The sequence below is a fragment of the Abrus precatorius genome, unplaced genomic scaffold, assembly GCF_003935025.1.
Source record: "Abrus precatorius isolate BTA unplaced genomic scaffold, Abrus_2018 Scaffold8, whole genome shotgun sequence".
Taxonomy (NCBI): Eukaryota; Viridiplantae; Streptophyta; class Magnoliopsida; order Fabales; family Fabaceae; genus Abrus; species Abrus precatorius.
The window spans coordinates 25856481-25871669 of NW_020874428.1; the positions used below are offsets into that span (position 1 = coordinate 25856481).

General features: G+C 32.0%; 2 protein-coding genes across 6 annotated transcripts; both read right to left on the reverse strand.

Moving 5' to 3' along the window:
- Positions 1-93: 93 nt before the first annotated feature.
- LOC113846073 (polyamine oxidase 2-like) lies at positions 94-4364 on the reverse strand. The gene is made up of 10 exons (XM_027473927.1): positions 3797-4364; positions 3260-3375; positions 2868-2956; positions 2656-2769; positions 2392-2479; positions 2142-2227; positions 1943-2045; positions 1451-1548; positions 936-1365; positions 94-736 (listed from the first exon to the last, which is right to left on the reverse strand). Exons 1-10 carry the CDS (start codon positions 3834-3836, stop codon positions 431-433), a joined length of 1470 nt encoding a protein of 489 aa, XP_027329728.1. The 5' UTR covers positions 3837-4364; the 3' UTR covers positions 94-430.
- A 3761-nt stretch (positions 4365-8125) lies between these two features.
- Positions 8126-12076, reverse strand: LOC113874953 (transcription factor PIF4-like). Of its 5 annotated transcripts, none has more exons than XM_027513286.1 (10): positions 11679-11799; positions 11409-11463; positions 10957-11045; positions 9937-10855; positions 9732-9830; positions 9581-9646; positions 9327-9392; positions 8941-9237; positions 8677-8806; positions 8127-8456 (listed from the first exon to the last, which is right to left on the reverse strand). In XM_027513286.1, exons 3-10 carry the CDS (start codon positions 11025-11027, stop codon positions 8437-8439), a joined length of 1668 nt encoding a protein of 555 aa, XP_027369087.1. In that variant the 5' UTR covers positions 11028-11045; positions 11409-11463; positions 11679-11799; the 3' UTR covers positions 8127-8436. The 5 variants fall into 5 exon arrangements, with proteins under 5 accessions (XP_027369089.1, XP_027369087.1, XP_027369088.1 ...); XM_027513284.1 differs by lacking the exon at positions 11409-11463 and having other exon boundaries at positions 8180-8406; positions 8437-8456; positions 10957-11048; positions 11679-11710; XM_027513288.1 differs by lacking the exon at positions 11409-11463 and having other exon boundaries at positions 8126-8456; positions 8693-8806.
- Positions 12077-15189: the final 3113 nt, after the last annotated feature.

The following is a 15189-nucleotide window of genomic DNA, read 5'->3' on the forward strand; positions in this document are numbered from 1 at the left end:
TGGTATAAGAAAATCCTACCATTTTTAAAAATTAACAAACATCAACATATAAAAAATATATATGAAGCAAGAAAAAAAAAGATTTTTTAATCAAGAAAGGTATAAATATAACAAAAGCTAACTTCAAAGGAAGCCAAAGTAATTAACCTTATATTATATTCAACTGGTCTACTTACCATGATTTTGCAAAGTTTTCAAATGATAAACTAATGAGCTTAAAGATAAACACAAAATGACAAAAAAAGATACCCATAAAATACCAAGGCGTTACCAAATTACTAAAACTTTTCTAAGTTATTGATGAGAAAATTCAAACTCTAGGAGTCACAGCACCTCCCAGTCCAAGGTACACATGTTCACATTAATATTCAACACAACATTTAACAACAAATATGCCACTCGTAAGGGGCTTTATAGGGCCTCCAGGAGATTACAGACGAGAGATCTGAAGTGGTATCACTGAAGCATCCTCTCCCATTACCGGTTGGAACAAATCAAGCTCACCATAACGCTCCAACACACGCATTCTGCAGTCCTCAGCAGCCATCACTCCCGTAGAGAATGCACCATGCACAGACCCTGTATACAATGTACTCGTTGCTTCCCCTGCAAAGAATAAATTATCTACAGGGACCCGTAGCCTCTCGTACAGATCATGTGGTTTGCCAACTAAATCATAGCTATAGGAACCTAGTGTATTAATATCTGTACCCCATCGAGACACAAGATACTGAATCTGCATCATTGAAACAAATTACATCTTTCAAAAGTCAAAACACATACAACAGACTCGACAACAAAGTAGAGCTTATTCAATTCAAACATATAGCAATCATGGTTACCCATTATACCAATACCAGATATAGGTTGAGGCATTTACTTTTCTTGCACAGTTAAAAAGTGAAGAAATGAATAATTAAAATTATCATGATTACCGGTGAAGAAGCATCTGGAAGGATCTTTTTGAGCTGCATGAAAGCAAAGTTAGCAGCTGCTTCATCAGACATTTTTTCAATGTCTTTGGCCAGCTGCCCAGCAGGCATGTAAACAAGGACAGGATGACCTGCAGCCTTGTGGAGATTAAGAAAGTAGCTGCATCCATAAGATGACTCTGCAACTACTCCTAAGAATTCCACATTGGGCCAAAACACATTTTTAAAGTGTAAAATTATTTTATTCTCAATCCCAACCCCAATATCAGAAATAGCAGCTTCTTTCCAGTCTGGGAGCTTTGGCTCAAATTTTATGTTCTTTGCTTTCAGCACCCCAAGAGGTACAGCAACAATAGCAGCATCAGCAACAAATGTTTTCCCATTTTCCACGGTCACCTTTACTCCATTATATTGCCTAAATATTTTTGTGACACTGAGAAGAGGTATCAATGCCATTACATTAGCTAAGCAAAACAACAAGACAGACTTCCAAAATGAAACTCTAACCTAATATATACCTGTGTCCTAGGCGAATGTCAAGACCCTTGGCTAGGGTATGTATAACAGGCAGGTAACCCCTGACCATTAGACCATGACCACCGGGGAGCAATACTTCCTGCATGCAGATATACAGAGAAGGATAAGTTATACACAAAAGTTGATGCATGTAGTAATTCTAGCAACATACTCTGACAATGATCACCTATGAAGCCATTTATCTCTCTCATATGAAACCAGTAAAAATGACATATACTGCTTTTTAACCTCAAACTCAATCCAATGGGGGCATAAATGTGATTTTGCAACTTTACGATCATGTTCTTCAATTATATGTACAAAGAAAAATATCAACACGGATAAAAAAACTGGAAAAAAAGAGTTACCCAATCACTTCAGCTCACCGGCTATCAATGATTTGACATGCCAATCAATTTCCAATGGCAGCAACTCTAATGGAATGTGTACAAAAATTGAACCCAAACATTTCAAACTTCGTTTTGTCAAATTACCTGATCCCAACATTTCAGTGATATGGCATCAGCATCTGCAGCAAACCAACCTTCCATTCTGCATATGTACCACTGAAGCACCTTGTGAGAAAGCCCCTCCAACCTGCATCCAATAGTGAAAGTTAAATCATAAATCAGTTGAGCTTCAAGAAAATGATTAATCGTGGTCAAAGAATTTAAGTTTTATGCCAATAATGACCTCAATTCTGGCTTTCTTTCAAAAACAATTGAAAGTGCACGGAGTATGGACATATCTTCACTGAATTCCTCTCGTACATTATTTGTCTGCATTAGAATAGGGTCAATCATTAGAGGTGATGCTCATAACAAGTGAAATCAAACATTGGTTGTATCAATTACTAAAGCATTGTATTCCTGAACATTGCTTTCAATTATGAAAATTCAATATATCAGGTAACCCAAATATCTAGAAATATTAAATCACTTGCCTCTTGTAAAATCATTTCAAATATTTTACCAACTTTTGTTACCAACTCTTGGGGAACTTGATTCCCATTCATATCAAAAAGTGCATAGCTGCAAGAAGTTGAAGAATTTCGATTAAAATAATTTGTATCTGATAATGTACACAATTCAGGATAAGCAGAAGGTGTATTCAAGCATACACTACAGTCATCAATATCAAATAATTATGAAAGTGCAGCAGATATAGATAACTAATATCATTTAACATAAAAAAGAGATGTCTTTACCTTTCCAAATCATGGTCATAAAGGACAGAGTTATCCTCACTAGTACGGTAAAGAGGTAATCCCAGCTTCCCAATCATTGGAGCCAGAGGATTCTCCTTGCAAACTCCATGCAACCTGAACCACAGTCTTCCAATTTTAATACTCAAAAGGAGAGATGTTGCATTCTTGTCAACATTAAAAGAGAGAGAGAGAGAGCAGAATGTAAGCTCTACCATGATGCTCCCAGGTCAACAGGAAAGCCAAATGAGTAATCAGTATGAATACGGCCACCAAGTCTTTCCCGTGATTCTAAAAGGACAACCTGACAAAAGAAGTACACTTTGGTATAACTCCCCAAATGCAAATAAATGAACAAACAACTAGAAAAGCATGTATTTCAAGGAGGGAAACAAACAATAAAGGAGACGTTGCCTCTCTTCATTTGCTAAATATACTACAATCCATGCAGCTAGTCACAAACACAGATAGTTGCAGTCATGTTGGAAGCCACAAGCCAGATTTGGAAAACATATCATTGTGTATTAGAGTACCAGGCAATGCAAGTCTGACTGACTAAAAATTTTAAGTGAAACATAGTAATTAACTGCATTATTTGCTTGAATACCTGAAATGAGGCATCATGAAGTGCACGAGCAGCAGCAATCCCAGCCATGCCACCGCCTATGACAATAACAGAAGGGGACCTCCCCTGCTGCTTGTCAGCATTTGCATAGCAAAGACCTACAATGAATGGGAGCATCGAAGTTACTTATTGCAGATATCCAGTGATAGAATCAAAATTTCTAAAAGAAGACAACTCTAAGATACACAAGCGCAGCTCTGTTGTAATTTTCTCCTTTTACAATTTAGCGGTTGACCCATTATTTTATTTTCCTTTTTCAAGTGATACTCTCATTTTTTAGCAATAAAATTTATTTTCAAGCACCTGAGAGTAAAACCAGCCAAGATACAACCAAAAGAGTTAACATCGCTTTCACTAGCCCTAACACAGATCTATTTCAAAGTTAAAATTACGCAATACGCATGCACGTGTTCATATTGAAAACAAAACGTCATGCACCAATAGATACAACACGAAATTAATTTAAACTGAAACTGAAAAAGAATAATTTTAAAAAAAAAGTTGTAGAGAACAAATTACCTTTGCGTAATTGGGAATTACCCTTGAATCGGGACTCCATATTGTGACGATAAACGGAAATTAGGATTGAGATTAGTTTTAATATTGCTTAATATCTCGAAATTGAAGAATTGAGGGGAGAAATGGAGAATAAAAATTAATAAACAATTAATGAAGTTAAATGAATTCAAATTCGGGAATAAACGCAGCTTCCCAAACCAGCTCATGCAGCTAAATTTTCCAAAGCCCAACCACAACCACTCTCACACTCAGCTCGATCGGATCGCGAAGAGGCCAAGCGAAAATCGCCACCGTCTGCGGAGAATCGAGAAGAAGAAACTTGGGTGAGAGGGGTAGGTCAGTGTTTGGTTGCCGAGCAAATTTAGATGAGAAAGGAAAAGAAAAGAAAAGAAAATTAAGCCGAAATTAATAATTGGCGTTAAAGGAAATGCCAATAAAAAAGTTGCAGCTTTTTATTTTTATAGAGTTTGTTGCTTTGTGCCAACCAAACCGACGAGGATGGTGAAGCTACGCGTCGTATACTCCTCTTTGTAAATTTGATGGCTCAAAACGACACGCTTGGGCCGTTGATTTTTCTCCACTACCCAACTGAATATCTATCACGTTGTTAGGTTTATTCTTTTATTGTAATTTATTTTAGGTATATAATATCCTAATTCTTCAAAACTGTTGTTTTACATTAAAACAATGCAAGAAAAACGATACATATGTAAAACAAATACTTTTACTAGTTTTAATAAAAATAAATAACTTATTTATTAAAAACATTCATAATAACTTATTTACATTAAATAAACAGCTATGCTCAGTTATATAAAAATGAAGAAATGTTTTAATAACTTTAAAATATTTTTAATGCTATGATTTTTATTTGGTACTTAATTTTTGTACTTTTAAAAATAAATTAAAGATACTAATCTAAACAAATGACTCAATATCATTTAAGAAAGATTTTAAATTTAAATATATAAATTTAATTTTGATAAAATACTCACTTATTATATTTATTTACGCAATTTATATCAAATTCAGATTAAACCTTATAAAAAATATAGATTAAATATAAGATATATGATAGCTGAATAGGGTTTATAGCTTAAAACCTAACTTTTCATTAATAGTGGGAATCAAATTACGTCGTTCATAACGTTTTGAGTCTTTGACACACTATTTGAATTTTATAGAAATTACAAAATTCAACTATCACCATGGTTTTTTCTTGTTTTTTTTTTTGTTTACAGAGCCAATAACTTTTTCAACGGGCCACAAGCCTTAAGTAAAACATAAAGGCCCATATGCAAATGGTGACTCTATACGATAAAATTCATATACGGAGGAAAAGCCCAAAAAGGAAACCGAAAATGAAAAAAAAAACAGAAAAAAACTAACTTTATATTTAATATTATCGTATGTTATCAAAGTAAAATTCTGAGTTGAACACATTAATTATTTGACAGAAGGTTGTTTCAAGTTAATGTAATTTCAAATTTGAGTTTCATATTAAATGTAATTATGATAAATATTTTTAAAAAATTATTATGTATAACAATTCTATCTAATTTGAATATGATTACTTCTAATAAAAGATATATAGTATAGAAAATTAAAAATCTAATTTTAATTAATAAGTAATACTAATAATTTATAAAAAATTACACTTAAAAATTTATTATTTTTAATTTATAATGAAAAATATATAATGACAAAATTTTAAATTATAATATTTAATATTATTAATATATTAAATTTTATAATTTTTAACAATGTTGTGAGCACTGAGGGACCCTAGAGCAATCGGCAACCTGCCAACCACCCAAACCCCATTAAACATGAAAATACAGCCAAAAAAACCGACATCTCATTTTCAGATTGAAATTGGCCGATATGTTTGGGACATTGGTTTGAAAAAGAAAAGATAATTTTTATTTTAATTGAATTTTTTAATTCAATTATATTTTAATGAAATATTATAAAATTATCATAGATGACTTCTAATTTGTTCTTATTTATATTCTAGTGTATATGCTTTTGTTTATAAATTAGCAAATGTTCTGCGTTGCATAACTGTTTCTAATTTAAATAAAACAATATATGTATGTAACTTAGATTCAGAAAGACAAAAGTAAATTTAAAAAATGAACGAGATTTATTTTTAAAGTATAAATAATTGAGACATGCAAAAAAAATAAAATTACAATCTCTAATATTAATTATTTTTGTTTAATGTAAAATAAATTATCTTTAGAGCTTAAGCGTATCATACTGTTGGTGAATATCTATAATGCATATAGTAATAGTTTAATTTTCTTGAAACGACATATTTGCTCGTTTATTTATTTACTCACTGTTATATTTAAAAGATATAAAAAAACATTTAGTATATTTACGTGTTACTCTTATTATTTTTTCATTAATTAAAAAAAAACATTTTATTGTTTTGTTGTTCTTCTTCATCAAAATATAAAAATATTATATATTTTTTCTCATATTTCTTAGTTTCTCAAGTTTTTGTATATGCGAAAAAATTTTAATAATAAAAAATTAGATGAAAAAAAATATTAAAAATTAATTAAAAAAAAAGTATTAAGAACTAGTTTCCTTTAACAGCGAAAAGCAAATTATTCAGTACAAGAATTTTAACTAATAGACACCTTGTTATTTTTAACTTATTTATATTTTCAATTCTCTAGGTGACTTTTTATGGATTTTATATATTGATTAATTATGCATATTATAATACTGTTTTGATTCACTTCAGAAGTCATAAATTTCTAGTTGCTTTAACAACCAAACTACAAACACAGAGAAAGAAGGCCAATGATTAGAGTTATCCATTGGCTGCATTTTTAATGCAATTGGTTAAGTTTGCTATGTAATGCTGGAGTATGAAGATTCCAGAGCGATTGATTTGAAAATTGAAAGTGAGAGCGAACAGTGAACTTTTAAGTTCAATTTGTGGGTACAAACTATACAAGGGATAAAACAAAAGATTAAATTTAAATGTATAAAGTGAGAAAAAGAGATTTTATTTATCTTTATTTGAATTAAAATATTTCATTTATCACCATTTTCTCACTTTAAAGAAACTAAATTTATAAAAATAGCATACAATAAAAAAGCAAGTTGTGAGATTTGACATCAATCTTTTTCGAACATGCAACTTCAAGAGAGAGATGGGTGTGTGGAAAAAGAGAGATATATAGAGGAAGAAACTAGTCCAAATACAACGAAGTTGGATGGCTTGAATTAATCATGTACCTATCTCTTGTGCTCTAGTTATATTTTCCCCTCTTGGGGGGGTCCCATACATTCTCCCTATAGTCTTTATTGTTTATGTGTTTCACACAATTGGTTTGATTCCTTAAAATAAATATCACGATTCATGATCTTATCTAAAATATGACACTGTTTGAACAAAACATTTCAGAGTTGTTCATGGAGAAAGATGGTCAAGGTAGATGGGAATGGAACAAAATTTAGACACAACATTCTAAATATTTTTAGTGCTATTTTTAATCAATTTTAAATGTAAAAATAATGATGAAATTAATTTATTTGCATGGTTTTAGTGTACAAATATCAAATTCTGACAAAATAAATTTTCAAAATATTTAATATCCAATAATCGGCTAATATTATGTGTGATATATTAAATTTAAGCAATTAAACATTATTGGGGTCATTACTTATCATATTCAGTTACATAAAGGAAATTTGCATGGTATCATGCGCATTTTATTTCCTTCTTCTTTCTCTTCCAGTGTTTTTTTCTACGTATTTTTCAAGATATTCATATTCTTTGTCCAAAACTATTTTCTAGATCCATAAACAGTGCCATATATATTAACTTCAGATATATCTGATTCAGTTATGATCCATTTTAGCTTGCAAGATATATTTGATTCCTTTTTCAATTATGGTTAGTTACAATTATTCCGTTTTTTTTAATATAATTTTTAAATAATAAATTTGGTTTTAGTCATGATTCCACTTCAATTAGTTGACTATTTAATGTAAAGTAATGTATATTATAATGTTAGATGTTTCTTCATAAGAGAAAGAGGGATGCCGGTGACAAGTAATGACAGACTCTTCATGTTATTAATGAGGACTGAGAGAGAAATTAGCTAACTGCATGATTGAAAATGATTTTTGCACAACATTGGAAGATAAATTTAGTTGCCTTATTTAATTTTAGATATATTTTTGAAATGCAAGTGTTAACAAAAATACAAAAAGTAAGTGAGGAGCAAAAAAGATTATACATGCTAATTTTAGTTGTTGAAATAATGAAACTGTTCCATGAATCAGTCAAGTGAAGAGACAATGAAATGCAAGAATAACTGTTATTATGAGTTGAGACAGAATAACAAATTAGCACGTTATCTTTATTTACTACTTTCCCTGATCTACAAACAATACAAAATGCTGAACCTGATGGGTTCTTGGAGCTCAGAACAAGTCTGGCCCACAATCAGCGACATGTCTACTACAACTTCTCAAAGTTAAACAACAAACTTTAAATTGGATATAAATTGCATGATCTCCAAAACTACATAAATTGGAGCATATCATGGTGCTTGTAGGATTGACTCCATCACCCAAACCCTCCAATTTAGTATTGTATCAGGTATTGCTATTCAGTTAAAGGTGCAAGAACCTGAAAAGTAGATAAAGTATGATAAATAACAAAGTGGGATATGTAATAAAATAATGTTATGAGCTTTTGAAGTGTATAAATTGTTTAGGTATTTAGGTAAACCATTGCATTAGTAAAAATTTTGAAGAGAAGAGTTACTAGAAGTAGTGAAATTTGTAATTAATATGTATTTTGTTGTAAACCAAAGAAACAACTTGGAAGTACTATTAAAGTGGCCTACCAGTTTTGCCACTAACCGCATCATCAATATTAGCTGTTCCATTCATGGGTCCATTATTATTATTGCTGGGTGCAATAATTGTTTGACTATGTTGCACTGCCTGGGAACCATATCTAAACACATTCATTGGCTGCAAGACAAAAACCAACGTGGTAATAAGCAAAATTAATTTGAAGGGTAAACTATGACATGGCAAGAAGGAATGAGGACTTTGGCAAGAAAAGAACATTAAAATTTAAGGTTCACTTGAAAGAAACTAATTACCTGGGAGGCACTTTGCATAAGATGATAACCCATGTAACGTGCATATTGCTCTGAAAGGTAAGGGTTTTGCATCAGATTTTGGTAACTAAAAGCACCCAAAACTGGATTTTGGCACATCAAAGTCTGGTTTGGTATCTGAGTCATAGACATGGATTGATCATTTGGGACTTTTGGTAATTGCATTGGATTGTGAATTGAAGGCAAAGAAGGTGCAGCCATTCCCATATTCATTTGTGACATATAATGCTGAATTCCTGGAAACATCACTGGGCTCATGCCAGCTCCCATCCACATTACCTGTAAGCAAGAACAAAATTTGTTACATATTACCCTTGTATGAGACATGGTCATACATATGTAAGATAAGACATTGTATGACAGTTTACCTGAAGCTGTAACTGAAGTGATTTCAAGTACTCTATTGCCTCTTCTAACATTGATGCTTTGTCTGTCTGCATGTACACAGCCCTCAGTTATTACCTCACTATGATAGAATCTTATGAAAAGGAGAATCATTAGAAACAAGAAAAGTGAGTATGGTCAGTAAAATACCACTTTTAACCCTATATCTTAGTGTGGATGCATGCATCTAAAAAAAATTAAGATATAGTACAAGTCAACCAGCATTACGATGACAAACCTTGTTACTGTTAGGTATGAGTTGCTGCAATGCCCTCATCTTCTCATTGATCCTATCTCTTCTCCTCTGCATTAGTAAACAATATTGGTATGAGCCAAGTTTCACACACACAACACAAGTTTCAAAATAAAGAAAAATGCCATGCCCTTACCCTTTCTGATAGATTATGCACTTCAGCTGCTCGGTTTCTTATGGAAGACCCTATCCGCTGAGATGCTTTGTTTCTATCACCTGATTTAAGTTCTGTGGCCTATTACACATATAAACACAACTCATCAGGCCAAAAGGAAAAACATAACAACCACGCATTTAATCATGAAGGTAAACTGGAAAGAGCCAAAGAGGAAGAGTTTCACCTCACTTTGTTCCTCTTGTGCTTCAACATCTGGGTCTTTTCTCTTTTGGCCTTGGTTTCTTGTTGATGATAGGGAACAAGTTCTTTCAATACTAGTACCACCTGAACCACCAGAAGATGAAGTCACAGTTGGTTCAATCTTCTCTGATTTTCCTTGATCACTCCTAGGAACTGTTCTTTGGATACAATCTCTGACAGCTTCAGGCTCATGAGATATAGTAGTAGCAGTAGTAGTAGTAGTTGCCCAAATTCCATTGCTTGATATCCTGCTTACATCTTGGTCCTGAGGGATGTGATTGCTGCCACAGTGACTTGAACCGATTGTCATCACTGAGTACTCTCTGGCCTCACTTTGTGACACATTAGAAGTAACATTTTCTCTAAACTGTGCACCACCACATGATGAAGAAACATAACGGGGTGCTGAAAAGTGAGAAAAATTTAGCACCTTTCTTGATCCTCCAAAGTCGTTGATTTTCTGAGATGAATCAGGAACATGAAACCTTGGATCAGGTATAGGATTCCCTCGGAATCCCTGAACATAGGAGGGTTTCATATTAGGTGGTCGTGAACTTGAAGTTGCATGGGGGGCACTAGAGGCAACAAATTTGTCAAACTTTGCTCCTTCCAATTGTCCAATTGGCTTGAAAGTCTCAACTTCACAGGATGGTAGTTCAGATGAAAGGTTTGAATAGAATTGTTGCTCCAATGGGTCCTCAAGTGGGTAGTGGATCCATGGGTATGTCTCATCTTGAGTCAAGTTACTCGAGTTCCCACATGTCCCACTAGTTAATGTTGATTGATCACTTTTCTGAACCTGTCTCAAGTTAGATGAATTCCCAACTGGTTTCCTATGTGTCTGGCTGTGCATAACTACCTGTCCATTTTGCCATAGGAGCTCTACAAATTCTTGGTCCAGCCTGTATTGACCAAATAGATAATTATTATAATCGAAGTAAAGTTAATTGGAACAGTATATTTCTGCTTTGACAAAGATAGATAATCGATAGATAACACACACCCTATGAGCTTCTTTTGGTTGGTGAGACAAGTATCACTCTCAAAATCCCAACCTGGAACATTGCTATTCATGGTTTACCAAACTGTTGTCTGTTTGAACAAAAGAGGAAAGAGAACTTTAGACTTGGAACAAACTTTACAAGCAGAGTAAAAAAATCTATATAGTTCAGCTGGATAGAGTAATCAAATAAGCATACAAAATTTTGAAATGAAAGAAAATAATAAAAAAGACGACCTTTGGAGTCATGTATGGAACTTGACATGCCAAGGTGGAGAAAAACCAATGAAATGGAACCACAACTTCATTTTGCCATTGTGAATTGTGTGAATAAATAAAGCAACGAATGTTCAAACTCCAAGAGACCCAGAAAGAAATGTTTATTATTTTCCTATGACAAAATGAAAGCACAAGCAAACAAGCACAGAAAAAGAACAAGCAATAATGAAAAATACCAAATTTTAAACCTAACAAAGTCGGAAATTTTAAGACAATCAGCTACACAGAAAACTGTACAAAATATAAACACAAGAATATTAAAACACACACAAAAACACAAACTCAAATACATCACTGTAAACCTTATTTAATATGATTAGTAAAATAAAAAATAAAAATGAACAAAAAGGATTCATTTTCAGGCAAGGAAATAGAAACCCAGTTTGTTTTCTTACAATTACAACAAATTAGCAGATCAATAAGGAGTAGAAAAAGAAGAACCCGACCTGAGTTAAGCCAAAAACAGGTTTCTTTTGGTTAAGCCAAAGACTATTTTTGTAACAGCTTGATTAGAAGGAAGTATAATACTAGCTAGATGCTAGAAAGTGAAGCTCCTTCTTTGGCCTTAAGAAGTTTGATGAAAGAGGGTGGAGCGTTTTTAACAGGAACAAGAACGAAAGTGACATGTCTTAGTGCAAAGAGTGAAGAGGGTAAATATCCATGAAAAAAATGGTGCTTGTGCTTGTCAACAGCGAGAAAAACATGGCTTAACATGTGGCATGGAATGAATGAATAAGGGACCAATTGACAACCAAAAAACGGGGTACGCAAATATTTTTGGCTCTTTAAAGGTTTAGGGTGTTCAACACTTCAACTAGGATTGCAAGGAAATCCAATTCTGCATGCACGCGCTCAGTGGTATCTGAAACTTCATTGTGTGTGATGACACGTGGCAGGGACAGTGTGTATATTATTGGGACTGATAAGGCTTAGCATTGTCTCAAAAAGAATATAAGAAATATGTGGTACTCAGTTCATGCTCATCTCCTAATCAACCTATGCAACTATCTATCAGCATTTTTACAAAATAGAAATTATAAAAATGAAGGATAATGGCATATTTCAAATTCCATTATATACAACTTTATTTTATATTGTTACGATATTCATTAAACTTACAATATATATGTGTTTTTCTTTTTTCTTTTTACTGCACTCGTTGAAAACTATTATTTTGAGACAAACTTGGGGTCCCAACTTAGAAGGAATGATGATAGCAAAGCTTTCCTAGCCGCACCAAAGGTATTGGAACTGCTTTGTTCAAACGCTCCAACTGTTACCAACTTATATCTGGAAATCAAATAACAATAATGCCGACATTGAATGCTATTAATATACTATCTTTCTTATTATTTATCTATCTAAAAAAATTATATTGTATATTACGAAATTTAATCATGTTAAACTTATCTCTTTATTAATTGGTTTTTTTATTATAGAATTATTTAAATAAATAAATACTTTTTATAAATAAAACACAATGATTAATATTGTTTTAAAATTGTATGTAAATAGATAAATGAAAAAAAGACGGTAATTACTAATTAATCCTTTGTGGATACATGCAAATCACTGCCTTAATCATTGGTATAAGATAGAAATAGCACCGATCTCCAAGTCTTGTCACCTTCAAATCAGAATCCCTCAACTCCACTTTGCAGTAAGCAGAACCTTCAAGAGGAAAATGACATTTTCACCCTTATTGAACGTTGTATATACCTTCTTGAGAGAAAAGAAAACGATCGAAAAAAGAAAGTAATAATAATAATATAAGAATCAAGGTATGCAAAGATCAAGATTGACCTTCAAACATTGTTCATGTTACTCACGACACTAAAACATGTATTGCGCGTATAGTAAAGGCGAGGGAAAGAAAATTAGACCATGACAAATTTAATAATATTATGTGAATACCATTAAATCAAAACACAAATTCAACAGAAGGGAAAGTTCATGAATCATGGAGCAAATTTAAACACAATTATATCCTATAATGTGGGAAACGTGAAGGTAAGCAGTAATAATATTTATAATTTCAGTAACAGTTACTGCTATGAAATGGAATATGAAGTTTAAAAAAAAAATTAGGTGAAAAATGTAAAAAATTAAAATATGAAATAGCCTGGAAAATTGGTAAACATTCCTGGTACAAATTATGTAGAGGTACACGTCTTTGGTGATTAACGTAAATAATAAATTAATATACTGTTAATTAATCATTAACATAGTCTGAAGGGATCTATGCACCGTTAATTAATCAAGTTTGTCCATGGTTATTTACTTTCCTTGTCCTTCATTTTGGACACTTTGATAACGTTTGTCCACTAAATTAATCAACAAGCCATTAATTAATCCATGGTCTTCTTGCTAAATCTATTATCTTCTGTATATGAAAAACTGTTCTAATTATTTAAGTTCCTTTCAGTTATTTGAGTTTTAATATAGATGGTAATTAATTAATCTGAAACTTCAGGTCGTCTTCTTTTTTTTTCAATAGGTGGGCTGGACTGTTATTGTGCATTTGGATATTGGATCAACTAGCTTGTTCAGCCCAAAGATGAGAAAGAAAATTGCAACATTATTCATTTTATTCGCGTATTATTTTAATTGACCAAATAAAAAAAGAATCATGTATCATTTTCTCTGCATTGATAATTCTCCCTTCCAGAATTTATGGTTTCTAAACAACTTAAAGCTGTTTTCTTCTAAGTTTTATTCGTCCGTTTATTACACATCTAAATAAAAGGTGAAAAACTATATTAATATATTTCCATATTTTCTTTATATCCTGTATTTGCATTGAAAAGATTGAAGAAAGCCTTTATTATTATTATTATTATTATTACACTTAAACTGTATAAGAATGCTCTATTATTACATTTCCTGTTGCTACAGCTGCAATTTGATTACTTAGCTATTTGGAGGTCGCGGATCATTTTACTTCTGCTTGAACAATACATAATTGTTTGTTTATATATCTTTTTCTGGAAGGGAGGCTTTATATAAAGCCAAATAATTCTATAATATCTCTTTTATTTTTTTCTCTCACCTTGACCTTTTCAAGCAATGTATAGCTTTTGATGTAATGTGCTGAGGAATAAACAAGAAAATATAAATTGACTAATATATATAGGTTTATGCAGAAAATTAAATAAAGCATATATGATTAATGAGGAATGAGGATACTCTCAAGATGATGTATTTCTACCAACAATAATATTTATACATTCATAAATTCCATTTCTATTTCTGCACTTATTGTTCTCTCTCTCTCTCTCTCTCTCTCTCTCATTTCATCACCAATTATATTTCTCATTTTCTCTTTGTATCTCCCTCCCTTCTCTCAAATGTACAAATACAATCATCAAATTTCTATTTCTACCTTGTTGATTGGATTGTCCTTTGATGTTGAAAGGTAAATGGGGATATGTGTGGTCTTCCCCCTCATTTGGAAATGACGGCTAAGCAATTGTCATAACCTTTGAGTAATTTTCTTTGCATCTATGCTTGATTCAACTTCCCCGAACCTTATTCTGCTATCCATACCAAAAAAGGAAAAGAAAAGAAAAAAAACTGAAGATACACACATTGCAAACTCTCATTCAGATAGATCTAGGTTGATCAAAGATTCAAAGGGGGCATTTATAATTGGGCATGAAAATTTATTAAAATGGAAAATGTTCTATGTACTGTTGGGTTGGGAGAGACACTTTTAAGTTTTTTCTTCATGTTTTAGAGTATAATTTTAGAATATATGTATATATAAAAAAGATTAAAAAAAAACACTTAATATCACATACATTGACAAAATTTAATAATTTAAATAATGAAACTGAAATAAAAATTTATTTCCATCTCACTCAATCAGATGATAGAGTGAAAGGCCAAAAAAGGTAGATACAATGAGTTCTCGAGAGTCAGAGAGGAACTAAACCTTAATTACTAATAAAACATACA